The 22,757-nt window shown below is 43.1% G+C and overlaps 2 protein-coding genes across 2 annotated transcripts in view; one reads left to right on the top strand and one right to left on the bottom strand.

Annotated features, from left to right (window-relative positions):
• The window catches only part of LOC125455213 (fibrinogen-like protein 1), a 62,648-nt gene extending 62,109 nt beyond the window's left edge, over positions 1-539 (bottom strand). The window contains exon 1 of the mRNA XM_059648864.1: positions 425-539. Coding sequence (XP_059504847.1) covers positions 425-539 — 115 coding nt within the window. The remainder of the gene's footprint in view (positions 1-424) is intronic.
• Positions 166-21,182, top strand: pomca (proopiomelanocortin a). The gene is made up of 3 exons (XM_048535531.2): positions 166-241; positions 4,832-4,987; positions 20,117-21,182. The coding sequence occupies exons 2-3, from the start codon at positions 4,859-4,861 to the stop codon at positions 20,936-20,938; spliced, it is 951 nt and encodes a 316-aa protein (XP_048391488.1). The 5' UTR covers positions 166-241; positions 4,832-4,858; the 3' UTR covers positions 20,939-21,182.
• Positions 21,183-22,757: the final 1,575 nt, after the last annotated feature.

Genomic DNA, 22,757 nt, shown 5'->3' with positions numbered 1-22,757 from the left:
GTGTAACCAGTGGAAATGGTTCTATTTACACATGCGACGTCTGTTAAAAGCTCTGATTCCTTTGGAGTGCTGGCAGTTTCAGATTTCCTACAATTATTGTCCTTGAAAAGGTTGATTTAATCGTGATGACGTGTTTGATTGAAGTACAAATAGGAAGAATGGTATAAAAAGGCAGAGAGTTGCAGTCAAAGCAGATACAGAAACAGAGCTTCCACGAGAAGTGTCTTTGCAACAAGAACAGGTAAGGGAATTCTGGACTTAGCATGCAATTGTTAATAAATGGGGTAGAAACAAGTTACTCGTTTAATAACAACTAGCTTAAGTCGACGATATTTTTGTAGGAATTTTATTATTCAGCGTTTACTGCGTAAATCCTGGACTATTGTAAGATTTTTCAGATATTCCAGGACTGCATCCCACTCACTGTACCAGCCTGCTGTCCAATCTCCAATATGCTCCACATGCTTCAACCTGCTGTCCAGTCTCTGGCACACTCCAAAGCCTGACGCCTGCTGTCTAATCTCCAGTGGATTCAACATGCAACAGCCGACTGTCCGGTCTCTCCTACACTCGATATCCCATAGCCCGCTCTACAGTCTCTTCTACACTCCACAAGTCACAGCCCACTGTCCAGTCTCTCCTACAGTGTACAATTCACAGCCTGCTGTCCAGTCTCTGCTCCACTGTATACCCCACAGATTAGTGTCCAATTTCTGCTAGACTCTACACCCCACAGACTGCTGTCCAGTCTCTCCCACACTCTACACCCCACAGATTAGTGTCCAGGCTCTCCTACACTCTACACTCCACAGACTGGTTTCCAGTCTCTCCTACACTCAGCACCCCACAACTCACTGTCCAGCCTCTCCTACACTCTACACTCCACAACCCCTGTTCAGTCTCTCCTACGCTCTACACCCTACAGCCTGCTGTCCAGTCTCTCCTACACTCTATAATTCACTGCCTGCTGTACAGTCTTCCCTACACTCTGCACACCACAGCCCGCTGTCCAGTCTCTCCTACACTCTACTCCTCACAGCCCATTGTCCAGACTTTCCTACACTCTACACCCCACAGAGCACTGTCCAGTCTCTCCTACGCGTTACGCCCCACAGACCGGCGTCCAGTCTCTCCTACACTCTGCACCCCACAGCCCCTCGTGCAGTCTCTCCGACACTCTACACCTTACAGCCCGCTGTCCACTCTCTCCTACATGCTATAATTCACAGCCCGCTGTACAGTCTCTCCTACACTCTGCACCCCACAGCCTGCTGTCCAGCCTTGCCGACACTCCACACCCTGCAGCCTTCTGTCCAGTTTCATCATACATTTCGTACACTGTGGCCTGGTGTGTAGTCTGTCCTACATTCCACCCCTGCACATACCGTCTCGTCTCTTATAAACTCTACACTCTGAGACTTGTGTTCAATCTTTCCTACAATCCAGATCCTGCGGGTGATGTCCAGTTTTCTCTGCTGTCCACACTCTGTAGCATTCCTGCCATTTGGTCAGAGATTATACGGTTCAAGTCCTGACACAAACAGTCCGAGGCACAGGAGACAGGCTCTCCAGTGGGATACTGTGTCCAGTGGTTGTTCCTTTCTTCTCTTATTTCCTTCAACACTGGAATAAACTGGAATCTCACCTGACCCACCATCACATACTTGTGAATTGTTGGTTAGCTGCAGCAAAGGTGTAAGTTTATTTTAAGACAAGACTACACCAGTTTCTAATTTAAATTCAGAAAATTTTTACTGTGTCAGTAAAGAGCCAATTACAAAGCTGTCTTAAATGAGAGAAAGACCAATTTTGTAATCTGAAAACCCCAAAAAAGTCATAGTAAACGAAAATATATATGAACACTTGAACAAGGAATGAAAGTAGGCCACTTGGCCCCTTGAACCGACTCCACCATTTAATATGATCATGGCTGATTTCGTCACAGCTGCAACTCCACTTTCCTGCTTACTTCCCACAGCTCTTACATTTGTTACTAGTTACAAATCTGTTCGTTTCCTCCTTAAATTTGCTTAGATGTTTTTAAGATGGGTCACCAAACTTGAAATGTGAACTCTTTATACATGATACCAGATTTGCTGAGTTTCTCCAGCTATTTCTATTTTCATTCCAATTATGTCACCCCTGGCTCTTCTAAACTCCAGTGGATGCTGGCATAGCCTGTCTAACATTTCTTTATAAGGCATTCTGCTCATTGCAGCTATTGTTCTAGAAAACCTTTGCTGAACTGCTTCCAACACATTAACATCTTTGTGTAAGTATGATGACCATTACTATACATAGTTCTCCAAATGCAGTCTCATCAATGCCTTGTGCAACTGAAACATAACCACGGGTCCTAGTCTCCCCGCCTAACGGAAACAACTTCCCAGCGTCCACCCCTTCTAAACCATACATTATCTTGTAAGTTTCTATTAGATCTCCCCTCAACCTTCTAAACTCTAATGAGTACAAGCCCAGGATCCTTAGCCGTTCATTATACGTTAAACCTACCATTCCAGGGATCATCCGTGTGAATCTCCGCTGGACACGCTCCAGGGCTAGTATGTCTTTCCTGAGGTGTGGGGCCCAGAATTGGACACAGTATTCTAAATGGGGCCTAACTAAAGCCTCAGAAGCACATCACTGCCTTTATATTCCAACCCTCTTGAGATAAACGACAACATTACATTCGCTTTCTTAATCACAGACTCTACCTGCAAGTTAACCTTTAGACAGTCCTGGACCAACACTCCCACATCCCTCTGTACTTCTGCTTTATGAATTTTCTCATCATTTAGAAAATAGTCCCCACATCCCTTTGTACTTCTGCTTTATGAATTTTCTCACCATCTAGAAAATAGTCCATGCCTGTATTCTTTTTTCCAAACCCCAATTTTAAACAATCATGAGGGAAAGTGGTTGATGCTGTCTACATGGACTTCACTGAAGCCTTTGACAAGGTCCGTCATGGCAGTGGGTACAAAACATGAAGTCACATGGTATTAGGGTGAGCTGGCAAGATGGATACAGAACTGACTTAGCCATAGAAGACGGAGATAGTGGTGCAAGGATTCTTTTCAGAATGGAGGGTTGTGACTAGTGGTGTCCCACAGAGATCAGTGCTGGCACCTCTGCTGTTCATGGTCTACGTAGATGATTTGGAAGAAAACGTAATTGGTCTAATCAATACATTTGCAGAGGATACGAAGATTGGTGGAGTTGTGGATAATGAGGAGGACTGTCAGAAGATGCAGCAGAATATAGATCAGTTAGATGCATGGTCAAAACATTGGCAGATGGAGTTTAATTCCGGTAAATGTGACGTGATGCATTTTGGAAGGTCAAGTTACAGATGGAAATTATACAGTGAATGGCAGAACCCTTCAGAGTATTGAATTGCAGGGAGATCCGGGTGTGCATGTTAACAGATCACTGAAGGTGACAGTCCAGGTAGATAAGGCAGTAAAAAAAAAACGCTTATGGCATGATGGTCTTCAATAGAAGGGGCATTGACTATAAGGATCGGCAAGTTATGCTGTAGCTTTATAAAACTTTAGTTCGATCACACTTAGAATATTGTGTCCATTCTGGTCACCACACTACTAGAGGATGTGGATGCTTCTGAGAGAGCACTGAAAAGGTTTACCAAAATGTTGCATGGTATGATGGATTTTAGCTCAAAAGAAAGGTTGGATAGATTGGGTTTGTTTTCACAGAATGCAGGAGGTTGCGGGGTGGCCTGATAGAAGTTTATAAGATTGTGAATGGCATGAATCGAGTGGGAAGTATGAGGGTGGAGGGGTCAATTACTTGGGGACACAGGTTCAAGGTGTGGGCAGAGGAAAGTTTAAAAGAGATGTGTGACGCAGGTTTTTCATGCAAAGGGTGGTGAGTGCCTGGAATACGCTGCCAGAGGAGGTGATCAAAGCAGATACAAGAGAGAGAGAGAAACTGAGGGAGCTGGGCAGAGAGAAATATAGAGAGTTGGAGAAAGCAAGAGAGAAGGAAAGCTGGAGATCAATGAGATCATGATAATTACAGGTCAGAAAGGCCATTAATCTATCCAGAGACCCTGGAACACCACCGCAACTAGAGAAATCAAAGATGCATTTCAACGACCTAGAGTATTTGCATTCACTCCCTCTGGAAGTTTATTCCACTTTGATTAGTCTTTTTCTGCTACTTACTTTTAATAAAATTACTATCTAGCTGAGGTTGGGCTTTTAACATCATGTTCACCTTCACATGGCCAACTTCAGGGTGAAAAGTCCAACCCTCTTTCTCTAGCCATACTAGACTCCTTGCCATGGGAATGTCTAAGCTGTCAGGGATTTTAAAGATCATGCCCTTTCAATTTCGTGAAGGATATTTAATCAAAGTGAATGAAGGACGTGGGCTGCTTTTAAGTGATTCCAGAGGTGAGAGGACTCCACAAAATCTGGTGGCAGCTGCAGTGGTTGACCAGGACAGGGGTTTCTCCGCCTTTGCGATTTACAGAGGCTTATTACACATGGTTCATGCTGTTATGTCACTATTGGGTAAGGCAAGAATGTAGGCCCCAAAAGTTACCTCAGTCAATGCAGGATTTGAATCTATGTAGTAAGAGTCATTCCTTAGTACACTCATAACCAAATGAGCTAACTGCCAGTTCCCATAACTCAGGCTCTGACCATCAGGAATTCTCTCTGATCTGCCTATCATAGTTGAGTATCTTCCAAGTGGCTGAACTGAACTTGGTACACAGGATGGGTCTGTAACACAAATAGAGACTCACAGAGTACTGGGGAAGGGTTTCTGACTGATGTAGTTTTCTCTTTTCTTTGCTGGAAAGAGTGTCTGATCCTGAAGCCTGACTACCATGCAGCAGTCGGCATGGAGAAGCATCCTGGTTATGTTCAGCATGGTGTGGACTCTCACCTCTGGCCAGCTGGGGGATTGCTGGGATCAAACGAAATGCAAGGAGCTATTCTCAACTCCGAAAGCGGTGGTAAGCAACAATCCAATCAAAATACTCACACAATGACTCACTGCAATTACCATTGAAGAAACTGAAGTAATTGTTTAGCACTTTTCAATTCTGTTTACTCTTCAGCTGAGCTTGGACTACTTATTGTTTTCATCATAAAAAACATTGTCCATCTACTGTGGAAATCCTCACGCAAGCTTTCAACTCATCCAATACTTGTGTGATTGCCACATCCTTTGTCCATTTAAAATTCTGCTGCCAAATATCTAAACGCAACCATTTACCTATCATCTTTGAGTTTGCTGACCTAGGATGAGCAGTTGCCAAACCAAGCTGTGATGCATCCTGACAGGATGTTTTCTATAGCATATCTATAAAAATTGGCAAAAGTCCTTGTGGACATGCCAGGTTTCCTAAGCCTTAAGAGGAAGTAGAGACATTGTTGTGCTTTCTTGACCATTGCGTTGACATGGGTGGACCAGGACAGGTTGTTAGTGATCATTACTCATGACCATTTTCACCTCAGCACCATTTTTGCAGACAGGGGCGTTGATGAAGACGTTATTGCCTTAACACCATACTGCTAAACTCTCCCTATCTCTTTCCTGTACTTTATTCCGTCGTTGTTTGAGATCTGCCCTGCAACCATGGTGTCGTCAGCAAACTTTTACATGGAGTTAGGGCAGAATTTGGCAATATAAGGAGTATAGTTGGGGAGCTGAGTACACAGCCTTGTGGGGCACCAGTATTGAGAGTTAGGGTGGAGGAAGTGTTGTCACCGATTCTTACTGATTGTATTCTATGGGTCTATGGAACTTACTTCCAAACAGCATTGTGGATCAACCTAAATGATATGGACTACAGTCGTTCAAGAAGGCAGCTCAGCACCACCTTCCAAGGGAAAATAGGCATGGGCAGTAAATGCTGGCCCAGCCAGAACTGCCCATATCGCATTGTCTTGAGCTTGTGTTTCTAGTCCAGAGACACCAGTATGAATGTAATGAAGACTGGAAAAGGATCAGTCCTGATTCCCTTCTCTCCACATGTAACCTCCCCATCAACATCCCCCACCCAACACACACACACACACACACACACACACAAAATGGCAGGGTTCCTTGTCCCTATGTCATAATCATAGCATCTATGTATAGAGTGGCAATAGCACTGAAGGAGGCTATTTCATTCATTATCTCCACATAGAGCTCATATATGCCCTCTGTACAGCAGTCCACTACCATTCCTCTACACTGCAAGTTTATCTCCTGAAGGTGCCATTTAATTTCCTTTTGAAATCAGTGCTCTTTTCTATTTCACCAATTTTTTAGGTGACAAGTGCAGGCTTATTACCATTTATTGCGTAAAATGATCTTTCTCGCATTCCCCTTATATCTCATCAAATTCACAGAAATGTATAATATGGAATGTATCCATTTGGTCTTTATCATTTCCATCAGCTAAGGAGCAACCAAGCAGTCAATCCTACCTTCCAGCAATTGATCCTTGCCCAGAAGGTTTCAGCACTTCAAGAGTTTGTTCAAGTAAACTTAAATATTCTGAGGGACTTTGCCTGTAACACCATTTTGTCCTATAAAGGTTAGATCTCCAAAGGTTAGAAAAATGAGAGGTGACCTCATTCAAAGTTACTTCTCTGTGGGAAGGAAGCTGGGGCTTGGGGATTCTAGAACCAGGAATATGGCGTCAGAATAGAAGGTCATTTAGGACTGAGTTGAGGAGGAATTTCTTTAATCAAAGGGTGGTGAATCTTTGGAATTTTCTATCCCACTGAGCTGTTGTTTACAAGCAGTACAGGCACATCATAGTAAGCAAGGATGTACATATCAAGATGACATAGACAGAGACATACAGGTTACATTGCATAGGGTGTGTGCTAGGCAAGATCAACATTAGCAAGGTCAGCATCATTCAAGGCTAGAGAGTGCATTCATCAATCCAATAACGGCTGAAAAGAAGCTGTTCCTGAACCTGCTCATGTGTTCAGGTTTCTATATCATCTGTCAGATGGAAGAGGTTGTCGGAGATCATTATCGGCATGTGATAGGTCTTTGTGGATGTTGGCAGCCTTTCTGTGGCAGCAAGCCATGTAAATAGAGTCTATGGGTGGTAGGTTGGCTTCCGTGGTGGCCTGAGCTTTGCACAACACCTTCGAGGTGTTAAAAATGATCCTTAAGACATTTGAAAAGGTGCCACATCAAAGTTTATTGCAGAAAATAAAAATTCTTGAAAGACAATGCATAACAGAGAGAATATATAAATGGGTCGCTTTCCGAGTGTCAGGATATGAGGAGTCCTGCAGAGGTCTGTGACGGGGCCTCAAACTTTTATAATTTAGGTCAATGACTGAGATCACAGGAAGAAAGGTATAAGACCAGCGGCAGTAAGCCACTTGACCCATTGATTACTCTCTGCCATTCAGTGAGATCATGGCTCATCTGATCCACTTTCCAGCATTTTCAGAATTACCCTCAATTCCCTTGCTGATTAGAAAAGTGTCTACCTTAGTCTTGATTGTACTTACTGAATTAGCCTTGAAATCCCTATGTGGTAAAGAATTCCACAGATTCTCCAAGCTCTGAGAGAAGAAATTTCTTTTGATCTCTGTCTTAAATCCTTTGGTCCTGGATTATTAACATAATAGGTAACAATCTTTCCACATCTACCCTGTCAAGGCCCCTGTGGATGTTTGATATTTCAATAAGGCCTCCTATTAGTCTTTTAAACTTCAATGGGTATAGGATCAACCGTCCCAACTGCTCCTCATGGGTTAGTGCCTCAAATCAGCTAGCTATCAGCTTCGCAAATCCACTCTGGACTACATCCAATGCCATTATATTTTTCCTTACAGAAAGGGCACAAACATGTTCATTGTATTCCAGCTGTGGTCTGACTAGTGCCTTTTTAGCAAATTCTCTCTGCTTATATAAATTGTCCCTTTAAAACCAAGGCCAAAATTGCGTTTGTCTTCCCTATTACCTGCTGAACTTAGATACCAGCTTTTTTTTATGCATGGAAGAGGGCTCGCAAATCCCTCAGTTCTGTAGCTTTCTGCAGTTTTTCCCTATTTACAGAATATTGAACTGTCTTCTTCCACCAAAGTGTATAACCTCACATTTCCCCTTAATATATTCTACTATGCTTTTGCCCATTTGTTCAAACAATCTGTATCCCTCAGCAAGTGGTGAGGATGACACAACAAGTCTGCAATGTCAGCCTCAACTTGGATATAATACTTTCATTTTCTACATACAAGACAATACCATATACTGTAAATAACTATGGCCCCAGCACTGATTCCTGTGGAACTAGTTACAGGTTGTCATCCTGAAAATGCCTCCACTATTGCAAGTTTCTGTTTCCTATTATTGCCTCCTATTTATTGATTTTAGTGCTATCTTAAACACTATAATTCCAACCTAACTCATCTCCACACTCAGAGACCTAGGACTCTGCTCCCCACCTCTGCAACTGGATCCTTAACTTCCTGACCCAGAGACTGCAATTAGTAATGATAGATGGCAACACCTTCTCCACAATAATCCTCAAGACCACTGCCCTACAAGACTGCGTACTCAGCCCCTTACTGTACTCATTATATCCCTTAAAACTGTGTGGCCCAATTCGGCTTGAACTCCATTTGCAAGTTTGCTGATGACACCATCATAGTGGGTCGGATTTCAAACAATGACGAGACAGAATATGGGAAAGAGATTGAGTATTCAGTGGCAAGGTGTAAAGATAACAATCTCTCCCTCAATATCAGCAAAACAAAGTAGCCGGTCAGCAACTTCAGGAAACAGAGTGGACAAGACAGCCCTGTCTGTAACAATAGTGCTGTGGAGTAGGTGGTCAAAAGCTTCAAGTTCCTAGGAGCAACTGTTTTGGTCTACATGTGTCAACCCTACAGTCAAGAACGAACACCTATGCCTCGACTTACTCAGTAGGTTAAGGAGATTTGCAGGTCCTCAAGGACTCTTACCAATTTTTACAGAAAGCATCCTATCAGATAGAACATAGAACATTACAGCACAGTACAGGCCCTTCGGCCCTCGATGTTGTGCCGACCTGTCATACCGATCTGAAGCCCATCTAACCTACACTATTCCATGTACATCCATATGCTTATCCAATGACGACTTAAATGTACTTAAAGTTGGTGAATCTACTACCGTTGCAGGCAAAGCATTCCATTCGCTTACTACTTTCTGAGTAAAGAAACCACCTCTGACATCTGTCCTATATCTTTCACCCCTCAATTTAAAGCTATGCCCCCCTCGTGCTCACCGTCACCATCCTAGGAAAAAGGCTCTCCCTATCCACCCTATCTAACCTCTGATTATTTTATATGTTTCAATTAAGTCACCTCTCAACCTTCTTCTCTCTAATGAAAACAGCCTCAAGTCCCTCAGCCTTTCCTCGTAAGACCTTCCCTCCAGACCAGGCAACATCCTGGTAAATCTCCTCTGCACCCTTTCCAATATCACATCCTGGAATGGCAACTGTTCTGTCAAAGACCACAAGAATTACAGAGTTGTGAGCATAGCCCAGTCCATTACGAAAAACAACTTTCCTTCCAATGCCACCATCTATATTTCCCGTTGCCTCGGGAAAGCAGCCAACATAACTGAAGACACCATCTATCCCAGTTATATTCTCTTCCATCGAGCAGAAGTACTTCTGGTAAGATGATGATTGAATAGGTCTTCTGACCTTGGGGGTTGTCTGCTCTTTCCACTTTTCTTTTTGTTTCTTTTCATTTTTCTCCCTCTTCTCTCATTTTCTTTTCTCTCTGCTATTCTAATTTATTTCCTTCTTGGTGACGAGCATGGTCGTAGTGACAGCATCTGTGGTGACGAGTGGTCCCAACAGTGCAGACTCACGGCAGCAATGTTGGATGAGTTTGGCTCCCTGGCAGCTTCTGCATCTTCAAGACAGTCCTAGCGCTGACTCTTGGCTGCTGCCACAGAAGTGAGTTTGGGTTCCTGATGGTCTCTGCCTCCAGCACAGGCTCATTGAGGTGGCAGAGGCAAGTTTGGCCCCAGTATGAAACTGATCAGCATTGCACAGGGTGCATCAGTGAGGTGGACCCAAAGTAAACTAATGGCAGTGGTGAAGTTGAGCTCAGGCTGGTGTGGTACCCAGCAGCATCAATGGGTCCTGCATTGGAACGATCCAGCAAGGACTCATTGTGGCGAGAGCTTTGGTGGACGCAAGATGGTGCCAAAGACTGGTGACTTTTGTTCCAGTAGTGGCAGCGTGGCGAAGCGAACTTCTGTCCAGCCACGAGGACCATGACTGAGTACTTAACAAGAAGAACTATAAAGTTTAACACCATCAGAGATAATGGGAACTGCAGATGCTGGAGATTCCAAGATAATAAAATGTGAGGCTGGATGAACACAGCAGGCCAAGCAGCATCTCAGGAGCACAAAAGCTGACGTTTCGGGCCTAGACCCTTCATCAGAGAGGGGGATGGGGGGAGGGAACTGGAATAAATAGGGAGAGAGGGGGAGGCGGACCGAAGATGGAGAGCAAAGAAGATAGGTGGAGAGGGTGTAGGTGGGGAGGTAGGGAGGGGATAGGTCAGTCCAGGGAAGACGGACAGGTCAAGGAGGTGGGATGAGGTTAGTAGGTAGCTGGGGGTGCGGCTGGGGGTGGGAGGAAGGGATGGGTGAGAGGAAGAACCGGTTAGGGAGGCAGAGACAGGTTGGACTGGTTTTGGGATGCAGTGGGTGGGGGGGAAGAGCTGGGCTGGTTGTGTGGTGCAGTGGGGGGAGGGGATGAACTGGGCTGGTTTAGGGATGCAGTGGGGGAAGGGGAGATTTTGAAACTGGTGAAGTCCACATTGATACCATATGGCTGCAGGGTTCCCAGGCGGAATTCGGTCCGCCTCCCCCTCTCTCCCTATTTATTCCAGTTCCCTCCCCCCATCCCCCTCTCTGATGAAGGGTCTAGGCCCGAAACGTCAGCTTTTGTGCTCCTGAGATGCTGCTTGGCCTGCTGTGTTCATCCAGCCTCACATTTTATTATCTAAGTTTAACACCATCTTTGTTTTTCATTTTTCTGCCTTTATTTTCTATGTTTTAGTTTACTTTTCTGTTTTAAAATGGCCCTGGAGAGTGGAAACACTGACAAAATTTTTCACTGCATTTTGTAACAAGATACATGCAAGAAGTAAATAAATAAATTAATAAGAAGTGTGAAAACAAGTACCAACAAATTTCACAACAGCTTCAGGCTGGCAGTTGTCAGATTTATTAACAGACCTCCCACATCTGAGAGTTGATCTTTCTCTCTACCTTCTTTGTAGCTGTAACACTATATTCTCCATTTTGTTACCCTTAAGTATTTACATATGGCATGACTTTCCTGGTTAGCATTTCATTGTTTCTGAATAAGTGTGACAATAATAAATCAAATCAAATCAAAGATTAGTTAGTCAATCCCCTAGACATGCTCTTATTAAGTAACACACCGTGTGGCTCCTTATCACACACCATCTGAAAATCCAAATATATTACACCCAGTGCTTCTCCATTAACTGTCTAACTTGTTACCCATTCAAAGAATTCCAGTAAATTTGTCAGGTATGATTCACCCTTTATAAAATCATGCTGAGTCTGCTTGATCAAATTACGTATTTCTAATATAAGAAACTCTCACATTTTCCCAATGATAGACATTAAGCTAACTGGCCTGTGGTTTTCTGTTTTTTATATTCCTCACACTTATAAGTAATGGTGTTATACTGGTAGTTTTCCAATTCTCTGAGACTCTTCCAGAGCCTGGAGGATTACTACCAGTATATCCATTATCTAGGCCCGTTAATATCTTAAGATGCCTTCTACCTGGTCCAGGAGTCCCATCTGTCTTTAGCCTCATTAGTTGCCCAATCACTTTTTGTTTAGTGATAGCTATTGTAGTTACTTCTTCCCCTCCATGTAACCTTTGAATATTTAGTAATTTTGGAAAACTATTCATATCTTCTATTGTGAAATCTGATGCAAAATATTTATTCAATTCCTTGGCCATTTCTTGGTTCCCATTAGTATTGCCTCAGCCTCAATCTGTAAGGAGCCTATCTTCACATTAGCTTGCCTCTTCCTTTTTAAATATTTAATGAAGCTCTTGCTGTTTATTTTAATATTACTTGAAGGTTCAGGGATGGACTGGACTAGCAGGTACTCTGCTAGCATATAGATTCTATAGGAAAGATAGAAGTTGGGGGGTGCGGAAAACGAGAGGAGAGAGAGTAGAGTTTTTGATTAGGGATAATGTTATGGCTGTACTTATGGAGGATATTCCTGGGAATATTTCCAGGAAAGTTATTTGGGTGGAACTGAGAAACACGAAAGGGATGATCACCCGATTGGGATTGTACCCACCGATAGCGGGAAATTGAGAAACAAACTTGTAAGGAGACCTCAGCTTTCTGTAAGAATATTAGGGTGGTTATAGTAGGGGTTTATAACTTTTCCAACACAGATTGGTACTGCCGTACTGGTACTGGCACTGGGCTAGGACGGATAGGAATTTGTTAAGTGTGTACAAGAAAAATTTCTTCTTCTGTATATGGATGTATCTACTAGTCAAGGAGCAAAACTTGACCTATTCTTGTGAAATAAGGCAGGGCAGGTAACTGAGGTATCACTGGGGAGCACTTTGGGGCCAATGATCATAATTCTATTAAAGTTAGTTATAGAAGGGAATAGACTGGTTCTCTAAGTGCAAGTTCTAAATTGGCGTAAGGCCAATTTTGACAGTATTAGGTAAGAACTATCAAAAGTTGACTAAGGTGGGTAGTTGCAGGTGTAAGGATGTCTGGAAAGTGGGAAGCCTTCAAAAATGAGATAATGAGAGTCCAGAGACAGTATGTTCCTGATAGGTGAAGGGCAAGGCTGGTAGGTGTAGGGAATGCTGGGTGACTAGAGAAATTGACGTTTTGGTCCAGAAAAAGAAGGAAGCAAATGTCAAGTATAGAGCTCAAGAACCCAGTGGGACATGAGATAGCTTTGGCAAATAGGATTAAGAAGACACCAAAGGGATTCTACAAATTTGTTATTTACATAAATGGTCTGGATGTGAATGTACACGTGCTGAGGCTTAGTCTCAGTGACGGTGATGTCAGGGATCGTTTTTAGCAGTCTCAGTGTGGAGGCAACATCACAGAAAAAGCATCAGAATGTGAATGTACAAGGCAAGATTAGTAAGTTTGCAGATGATACAAAATTATTAGTAAGTATTGTTGGTAGCGAGGAAGGTGATCAAAAAGTACAGAGGGATCTTGATCAGAGGGGAAGTGGGCTGAGGATTGGCAAATGCAATTCAATACAGATAAATGTGAAGTGTTGCATTTTGGAAAGTCAAACCAAGGTAGATCTTATACAGTAAATGGTAAGGTCCTCAGGGGTGTTGTGGAACAGAAGAACCTAGGAGTACAAGTGCATAGTTTGTCAAAAGCAACGTTACAGGTAGATGGGGTGGTGAAGAAGGCATTTAGTACGCTGGCCTTCATCAGTTGAGGCATTGAGTACAGGAGTTGGGACATCATGTTACAGATGTATAAGTTGTTGGTAAGGCTGCATTTGGAGTACTGTGCACAGTTTTGGTCACCCTGATATAGGAAAGACATAGTTAAACTGGAAGTGTGCAAAGAAGATTTACGAGATTGCTGCAAGGATTAGTAGGCCTGAGTTATAGGGAGAGATTGGCCAGGATAGAACTTTATTTCTTGAAACATAGGAGAATGAAGGGTAATCTTATTAAGGTGTATAAAATCATGTGGGGCATTGGTAGGGTGTATGCATATAGTTTTTGATTCCCTGGGGATGGGGAATTGAAAACTAGAAGGTATAGGTTTAAGGTGAGAGGTGAAAGATTTAAGAAGGACCGGGGGAAACTTCTTCATGCAGAGAGTGGTGTGTATATGGAATGGGCTACCAGAGAAAATGGTTGAAGCAGGTACAATAGCAACATTTTAAAAAAACGTGATAGATGTATGAATGGGAAGGGTTTAGAGGGATATGGACCAAATGCAGGCAGTTGGAACTAACTGAGTGGGCACCATGGTCAGCATGGACCGGAGTGGGCTGAAGGCCCTGTTTCCATGCTGTATCACTCTATGACTCTAAATAAATTAGGGATAGAAGAGTAACAAGGGAGACAATAAACCGCCTAAAGATCAGTGAGGCTGCCGACATTTGGAGATGGGGAAAATACATGAGTATTTTGCATGAGATAGTAGGAACTGCAGATGCTGGAAAATCTGAGATAACAAAGTGTAGAGCTCTAAAACTTCCATACCCTTCTTATAATGAGGTGACCAGAACTGAACACAATATTCCATGTGTGGTCTAACCAGGGTTTTATAGAGCTGCAGCATAACCTCACAGCTTTTAAACTCAATTCCCCCGCCAATAACAGCCAACACACTATAAGCCTTATTAAAAACCCTATCAACTTGGGAAACAACTTTGAGGGATATATGGATGTGGGTCCCCAAGATTCTTCTGTTACTCTACACTGCCAAGAATCCTGCCTTTAGCCCTGTATTCTGCGTTTAAATTCAACCTTACAAAATGAATCACTTCACACTCTTCTGGGTTGAATTCCATTACCACTTCTTTGCCCAGCTCTGCATCCTGTCAATGTCCCGTTGCAACGTACAGCAGCCCTCCAGACTGTCTGCAACTCCACCAACCTTCGTGTCATCGGCAAACTTACTAACCCATCCTTCCACTTCCTCATCCAAGTTATTTATAAAGATCACAAAGAGCAGGGGTCCCTGAACAGATCCCTGCAGAACACCACTGGTCACCGTGCTCCAGGCTGAATACTTTCCATCTACTACCACCCTCTGTATTCTATTGGACAGCCAGTTTTGTATCCAGACAGCCAAATTTTTTCCCTGAATCCCATGCCCCCTTACTTTCTGAATGAGCCTACCACGGGGAACCTTGTCAAATGCCTTGCCAGAATCCACAAACACCACATCCACTGCTCTGCCTTCATTGATGTGTTTTGTCATATCCTCAAAGAATTCAGTAAGAGTTGTGAGGCATGACCTGCCCATCACAAAGCCATGCTGACTATTTCTACTCAAAATGTGCTTTTCCAAATAATCATAAATACTATCTCTCAGAATCCTCCCCAATAATTGCCCACCACAGAAGTAAGGCTGACTGGTCTGTCATTTTCAGGGAGTAGGGATAATCCTTTCTCAAACAAGGGAATAACATCTGCCACCCTCCAATCATCAGGTACTATTCCAGTAGACAGTGAGGACGCAAAATCATCGCCAAAGGTGCAGCAATCTCTTCCCTCACTTCCTGTAGAAACCTTGGGTATATCCCATCTGGGCCAGGAGACTTACCTATCCTCATGTTGTTCAAAATATCTAGCATATCCTCCTTCCTAACATCAACTTGTTTGAGCATATCAGCCTTTTTCATGCGACAGTTATTGCATTCATTTCAGTCCTCCTTCTTCAGCATCTTCATTATTTTGTAAATTTTTTGAATGCTACTAGTATCCTGTATAATGGAGACTGATACAAAGAGGAGGTTCAAAAGTTTCAATGGCCTCGATTTCTGTTCCTATTTCATACGGTGATATGCTCTCTTTAGGGATCTGTGGATATTCATTCCAATATATCCAATTCTTTACCTTTCAGTATCCAACTAATTATAGTCTACTCCATTGCCTTGTTGACCTTCTGTAAGTACACGAAACCAGTCCATTAAGTTCATTGATATCTTCCTGAAATTTTCAGACCTTTTTCTCATTATCAACCACGTGGCCAATTTCCACATCATCTCCAAACCTCTTACTTATTTCTCTCATGTTGGACCACAATATCATTAATATATACCACAAAAGGCAGGAGACTCAATACTAAGCCTTAGAGAACCCAATGGATACTACCTTCCAGTCACAAATCACTCATCGACCAACATCATCCTTTGCTTTGACTAGTACATGGAACATAGATTGGGTAGCCAGTGCAGAAACTTGGTTAAAAGAAGGGCAGGACTGGTAGCTCAGTGTTCCAAGGTTTAAATGTTTCGGATGAGAAAGAGACAGATAGAAATGGAGTGGGGAGTTAAGGTGAGAACTAAGAATGGACTGCTTGGAAGGCTCAGCCAGCAAGACAATATTGGTAGAAGTTAGGAATAAGAAAGGTGTATCACTATTATGGGGTTATACTCTTGGCCTCCCAATAGCCAGTGGGAGATGAAGGGACAAATATGTAGGCAGATCATGTAAAAAGTAAAAACAACGTGGTTATTTGTAGCGGGTGACTTTAATTCCCCCAATATTCACTGGACCCACTTTTTACCGGGGGCTTAGAAAGGGTAGAATTTGTTAGATACATTCAGGAAAAATTCTTGAAACAACATGTGGATAGTGCAAATAGTCAATGAGCCATATTAGCCATACCGACCAGGTAATCAAACTTTCAGTGGAAGAGCATTTTGGGAACAGTGATCATAATTCCAAATAACACCTTCCATCACTTTTGACTGATTGGGTGGTAATTAGCTGCCTTGGATTCATCTTGCTTTTTAAGTACAGGATTTACCTGGGCAAGTTTCCACATTGTTGGGTAGATGTCAGTGTTGTAATTGTATTGGAAGAGCTTGGCTAGGGAACGGCAAGTTCTGGAGCACAAGTCTTCAGTATTATTGCCAAACTGTTGTCAGGGCCCATTGCCTTTGCAGTATCCAGTGTCAGCAACCTTTTCTTGATATCACGTGGAGTGAATCAAATTGGCTGAAGACTGGTATCTGTAGTGATAAGGACCACTGGAGGAGGTGAAGATGGGTCATCCAAAAGGCACTTGGAACAATCCCTCTTCTGTACCTACACTGGCCCTAAGCCCCACCTCTTCCTCTGTTATATTGATGAATGTATGCGCACCGGCTCATGCTTCCACGAGGAGCTCGAACAGTTCATCCACTTAACCAACACCTTCCACCACAACCTTAAGTTCCCTGGACCATTTCTCACCTTCCTGGACCTCTCTGTCTCCATCTCGGGCAACCACCTAGAAACCGATATCCATTTCAGGCCCACCGACACGCCAAGCTATCTAGAATACAGCTCCTCCCGCCCACCTTCCTGCAAAAATGCCATTCCCTATTCCCAATTCCTTCGCCTCCGCCACATCTGCTCCCAGGATGAGGCAATCCACTCCCGTACATCTCAGATGTCCTCATTTTTCAAGGATCGCAACATCCCCCCTGCAGTGGTCAAGAATGCCCTCGACCATATCTCCTGCAACTCATCCCTCACACCCTGTCCCCGCAATAACAACCAAAAAAGAATCCCCCACGTCCACACGTACCACCCCATCAACCTCTGGATCCAACGCATCATCCTCCGACACTTCTGCCATCTGCACCCGACCCCACCACCAAAGATATTTTTCCCTCCCCACCCTTGTCTGCCTTCCAGAGGGACCACTCTCTCTGTGATGCCCTTGTCTGCTCCACACTCCCCTCTGGCCCCACCACACCCATTTTTCCCTACACTCTGCCTCCATACCTCCTCCCTCACTCCATTCCAGGCCCCAAGAAGACTTTCGACATCAAGCAGAGGCTCACCTGCACATCTCCTAATGTGGTATACTGCATCCGCTGCAACCGGTGTGGCCTCCTCTACATTGGGGAAACCACGCAGAGGCTTGGGGACCGCTTTGCAGAACACCTCCGCTCGGTTCGCAATAAACAACTGCACCTCCCAGTCGCAAACCATTGCAACTTCCCCGCCCATTTCTCAGACATGTCCATCCTAGGCCTCCCGCAGTGCCACAACGATGCCGCCCAGAGGTTGCAGGAATAGCAACTCATATTCCGCTTGGGAACCCTGCAGCCCAATGGTATCAATGTGGATTTCACAGCTTCAAAATCTCCCCTCCCCCCACTGCATCCAAAAACCAGCCCAGCTCGTCCCCGCCTCCCTAACCTGTTCTTCCTCTCACCTATCCCCTCCTCCCACCTCAAGCCGCACCCCCATTTCCTACCTACAAACCTCATCCTGGCCCTTGACCTGTCCGTCCTCCCTGGACTGACCTATCTCCTCCCTACCTCCCCACCTACACTCACCTTTACTGGCTCCATCCCCACCTCTTTGACTTGTCTGTCTCCTCTCCACCTATCTTCTCCTCTATCCATCTTCTTTTTAACTCTCCCTATTTATTTTAGAACCCCTTTCTCCTCCCCAATTTCTGATGAAGTATCTAGGCCAGAAATGTCAGCCTTCCTGCTCCTCTGATGCCGCTTGGCCTGCTGTGTTCATCCAGCTCGACACCTTGTTCTCTTGGATTCTCTAGTATCTGGAGTTCCTACCATCTCTAGCTGAAGATTGCTGTGAAATCGTCACCGTTATCTTTTGCACTGATGTACTGGGCTCTTCCGTCATTGAGAACGGGGATATTTGTGCAGCGTCCTCCTCCAGTGAGTTGTTTAATTGTCCACCACCATTCACGACTGTGGTAGGATTGCAGAGCTTAGATCTGATCCATTGGTTGTGGGATTGCTTAACTTTATCGATCATTTGCTGCTTATGCTGTTTGGTGTGCAAGTACTCCTGTTTGGTGGCTTCACCAGGTTAACACCTCATTTTCAGGTATACCAGAGTTGATCCTCATGCTTGATGGCGATGGTTGAGTGGGGGATATGCTGGGCCATGAGGTTACAGATTATACCGGAGTATAATTCTGCTAATGTTGATGGCCCATGGCGCTTCGATGAATAGATCATGTTGTTGGATCTATTTGAAGTCTGTCACATTTAGCACGGTCACCTCCCTGCATTGCATGGAATTTATGGTGAGTGGCAAGTTGAATACCAAATTGGTTTGGTCATGGAAGACAGAGGATTTTTATGGAGGGGTGTTTTGGAGGTCTGTGATCAGTGGCGTTTTGCAAGCATCAGTGCTGCAACCTCTGTTGTTAAAACACTAATTTGACCTCAGCTGGAGATTGCATCCAGTTCTGACCACCACACTTTAAAAAGACTGTGATCACATTGGAGCAAGCGCAAAAGAGATTTATGTTAGTGATTGCAGGGATGGATGTGGAATTTCAGCAATGAAAACAAATATATTAGAGAGAGGTGATTTGACAGAAGTTTTCAAAATAATGATGGGCTTGAACATTGTAGATAGGGAGAAACTGTTCCTATTCATAAAAGGAATGAAAACCAGAGAACACTGATTTAAAGTAATTAATAAACAAAGCAAAAGTGATATCAGGAAAAAATTTCTTCACGCAGCGAGTGTTTAAATTCTGGAATACTTTGACATTGTGATGGAGACAGGTTCCTTGGAGTGTGGGTTCATAGTTCCTTGAAAGTGGAGTTGCAGGTAAAAGGGTAAGAATATGCTTGCATTTATTGATCAATGCATTGAGTATAGGAGTTGGAATGTCGTGCAGCAACTGTGCAGGGCATTGGTTAGGCCAATTTTAGAATAGTGTGTTAAGTTCTGTTGTCCTCCCAATAGGAAAGATTTTGTGAAACTTGAAAGGGGTCAGAAGATTTACAACAATATTGCAGGGTTTGAGGTTTTGAGCAGTAGGGAGAGGCTGAATAGATTTGGTCTATTTTCTCCGGAGCATTGGAGGCTGAGAGGTGACCTTACAGAAGTTTATAAAATAATGAAGGGGAAGAATTGGGTGAATAGTCAAGGTCTTTTCTGCCAGGGTAGGGGAATCCAAAACTAGAGGGCATAGGTTTGAGGTGAGGGGGAAAGGATCTAAAAGGGACCTCAGGGTCAACATTTTCACGTAGAGGGTGGTATGTGTATCGAGTGATGAGATGGTGGAAGCTGGTACAATTACAACACTTAAAAGCCATCTGGATGAGTACATGAATTGGGAACCATTTAGAGGGATAGAGGCCAAATACTGGCAAATGAGACTAAATTAATTTAGGTTGTCTGGTCAGCATGAATGAATTGAACTAAAGTGTCTTTTTCCTAACACACGAGGCCTCCTTCTGCACTTACAATTTTGTGCTTCTGTGAGACCAGCATTGAATATGATATTTTGATAAACTCTGTGTTCAAGTAAACATTCATCAAAAATATACATATGACAGTAACAATTCATCTTCCATTTGTTCTCAACAGGAATGTATTGAAGCCTGCAAGGTGGACAAGACACTTGAATCTCCTGTCTACCCTGGAAATGGCCACCTGCAGCCAATTGAAGAAAGCATCAGGAATTATGTTATGGGTCATTTCCGCTGGAACAAATTTGGAAAAAAAAGAGGCAATAACACTGAGATTTCAGACAACAAACGAGAAGATGAACCTGTTCGGAATTTCCTGAACAACCTCCCTGTTGTAGAGTCCCAGACCTCTCAAATAGAAGGTAAGGAGATGGAAGCTCCATTTCCAAGAGAGAATGATAAAAGATCCTACTCTATGGAACATTTCCGCTGGGGAAAGCCGATGGGCAGGAAGAGGAGGCCCGTTAAGGTGTATCCAAATAGTTTTGATGATGAGACATTGGAGAGCATTGGCCCTGAACTAAAGCGTGAAGCATCTATTGGTTTTGACTACCCAGTAAAGCCAATTGAAGTAGATGAAGAGGAGATGCTGGAAGATCTCAAGAAGAAAGATGGGAAGAGTTACAAAATGAACCATTTTAGGTGGGGCAGGGGACCAAAGAACTTAGATCTTGACCATGTGCATCTCCAGCCATTGCAGTTTCTGAACATTGAAGACGTGCTCCAGGAAAACATGGACAGTGGTTTGCCTGAAGTAGAGGTGAAGAAAGATGAGGAAGATTACAATTTCGGCCACTTTCGATGGAGTGTACCATTGAAAGACAGGCGCTATGGAGGCTTTATGAAGTCTTGGGATGAGAGAGGTCAAAAGCCACTTCTGACTCTCTTCAGGAATGTCATTATCAAAGATGGCCATGAGAAGAAGGCTGAAAATCAATAGATAGATAATCCCCAATGAAGATTTTTAGCTGTATGATATAGGAGCAGTACATAGATCTGCAAAAACAATTGGTAAGAAGCTGTTGTTGAAACAGAAAGGAACCTGTACAATCTATCTTGTAAGGTTTACTGTATGTAGCAATTAATAAAAGAGTTAATATTGTATCTAAAGGCTTCAATGAGTCTGCTACTCAATCATAAAGGCATTTTCCTATTTAATGAGCTGTACAGTATGTAAATGAAGGATGAAAAATACACTCTTTTGCAAACCCAGTCAATCTTATAGGATGTGATTATTTTCATATAGTCTGTGTTGTAGAATGGGTTGTACAATCCTTCATTCCACTAATTACAGACCAAAGTTATCTTGTGTATTCTACAGCATTATTATACAAAAGCCCTAACTTTAAGACTGAACAATAACTAACTGAAGTCCGTGCAATTCCTCCTCATGCCTCGACTAGTAACAGACCAGTGACTAAAATATGAGAAAGAAGAATATTTTTAAAACCCATTCAGGGGACTGGACTTTGCTGACTGAGCTAGCACTTATTGCCGGTCCATAATAACTGGAAGAGTTGGTGAGCTGCCTTGTTGAACTGCTGTGGTTTAAGTGCTGTAGCCACACCTAGAATGATTGTTTCCAGGGTTTTGACTCAGTGATCCTGAAGAAATGACAATATAGTTTCAAGCAAGATGGTGTGGGACTTTGAGGGGAACTTGCAGCTGAAATCAGCCACTCAGCCCTTCAAGATTTCTCCAACATTAAGATCAAAGCTGATCATTTACCTCAATGCCATTTTCTCATATTATCACCACATGCCTTGGCATCTTCAATATCTAGAAATCCATTAATCTTAGTCTTGAACATACACTATTTCTGAATCTCACAATCCAATCGCTGTAAAAAATTGATGTGTTTGGATGAGATCATCGCTACCTCTAAACTCCAGAGAATACAGGCCCACTTCATTTAAATTTTCCTAAAAGCACAATCTTTCCATCCCAGGAATTAGTTTGCAGAACTAACGCTGCAACCCCTTAATAGCAAATATACCATTTTGCTATGCAAGGAGTTCAAACTGCATACAATATTCCACATATGGTCACTCTAAGGCTCTACATAATACATAATTTCACTAGTCCTATATTCCAATCCTCTTGCAATAAAGTAAACAAACTTTTTACTCGCTTGCTGTGTCTTCTTGTTATCTTTCAATAACCAATGAACAAGAACACCAAATACTCTTTGAAATTCAACACTTCCCATTCTCATCATTGAAGAAATTCTCTGTATTTCTGTTTTCCTGCCAAAGTAGGGCACCTCACATTTCTCAACGTTCTGCTTGATCTGCCAACTTTTTATTTAGATCCTCCAAATCTCTTTGAAGCCTCTTTTCAACCTTCTCACATTTAGTTTCGTGTCATCTGCAAACTTGGAAATATTATATTGATTCCCACTTTAAATCATTAACAATATATTCTGAACAGCTGGAGCCTAAACACTGATGCTTGCCTGACCCAACTGGTCACAACCTGAAAATAATCAATGTATGCCTATTCCATTTTCTGTCGATTGACCAGTTCATAATTCCTGTCAGTACATTCCCTCCAGTTCTATATGCTTTAATTGTGACAATTAACCTCTTGCACAGGACCTTATCAAAGCCTTTCTGAATTCCAAACATATCACATCATTCATTTCCCATTATCTATTCTCCTTACTGGATATTTAAAAAACTCCAACAAACTCATTAAACATGATTTCCCTTTCAAAAATCCAGGTTGATTCTGCCCAGTCCTATCATCATTTTCTGAGT

The sequence above is a fragment of the Stegostoma tigrinum genome, chromosome 9 (assembly GCF_030684315.1).
Source record: "Stegostoma tigrinum isolate sSteTig4 chromosome 9, sSteTig4.hap1, whole genome shotgun sequence".
Classification (NCBI taxonomy): domain Eukaryota; kingdom Metazoa; phylum Chordata; class Chondrichthyes; order Orectolobiformes; family Stegostomatidae; genus Stegostoma; species Stegostoma tigrinum.
The sequence above is the reverse complement of the archived record's forward strand: the minus strand, read 5'-3'. Positions and strand labels throughout refer to the sequence as shown.

Excerpts from the sequence above, each read along its gene's own strand:
- pomca (XM_048535531.2), top strand. The coding sequence starts at position 4,859 with ATGCAGCAGTCGGCATGGAGAAGCATCCTGGTTATGTTCAGCATGGTG. Across the intron at positions 4,988-20,116 it reads TCTCAACTCCGAAAGCGGTG|GAATGTATTGAAGCCTGCAA; the intron begins GTAAGCAACAAT and ends TGTTCTCAACAG.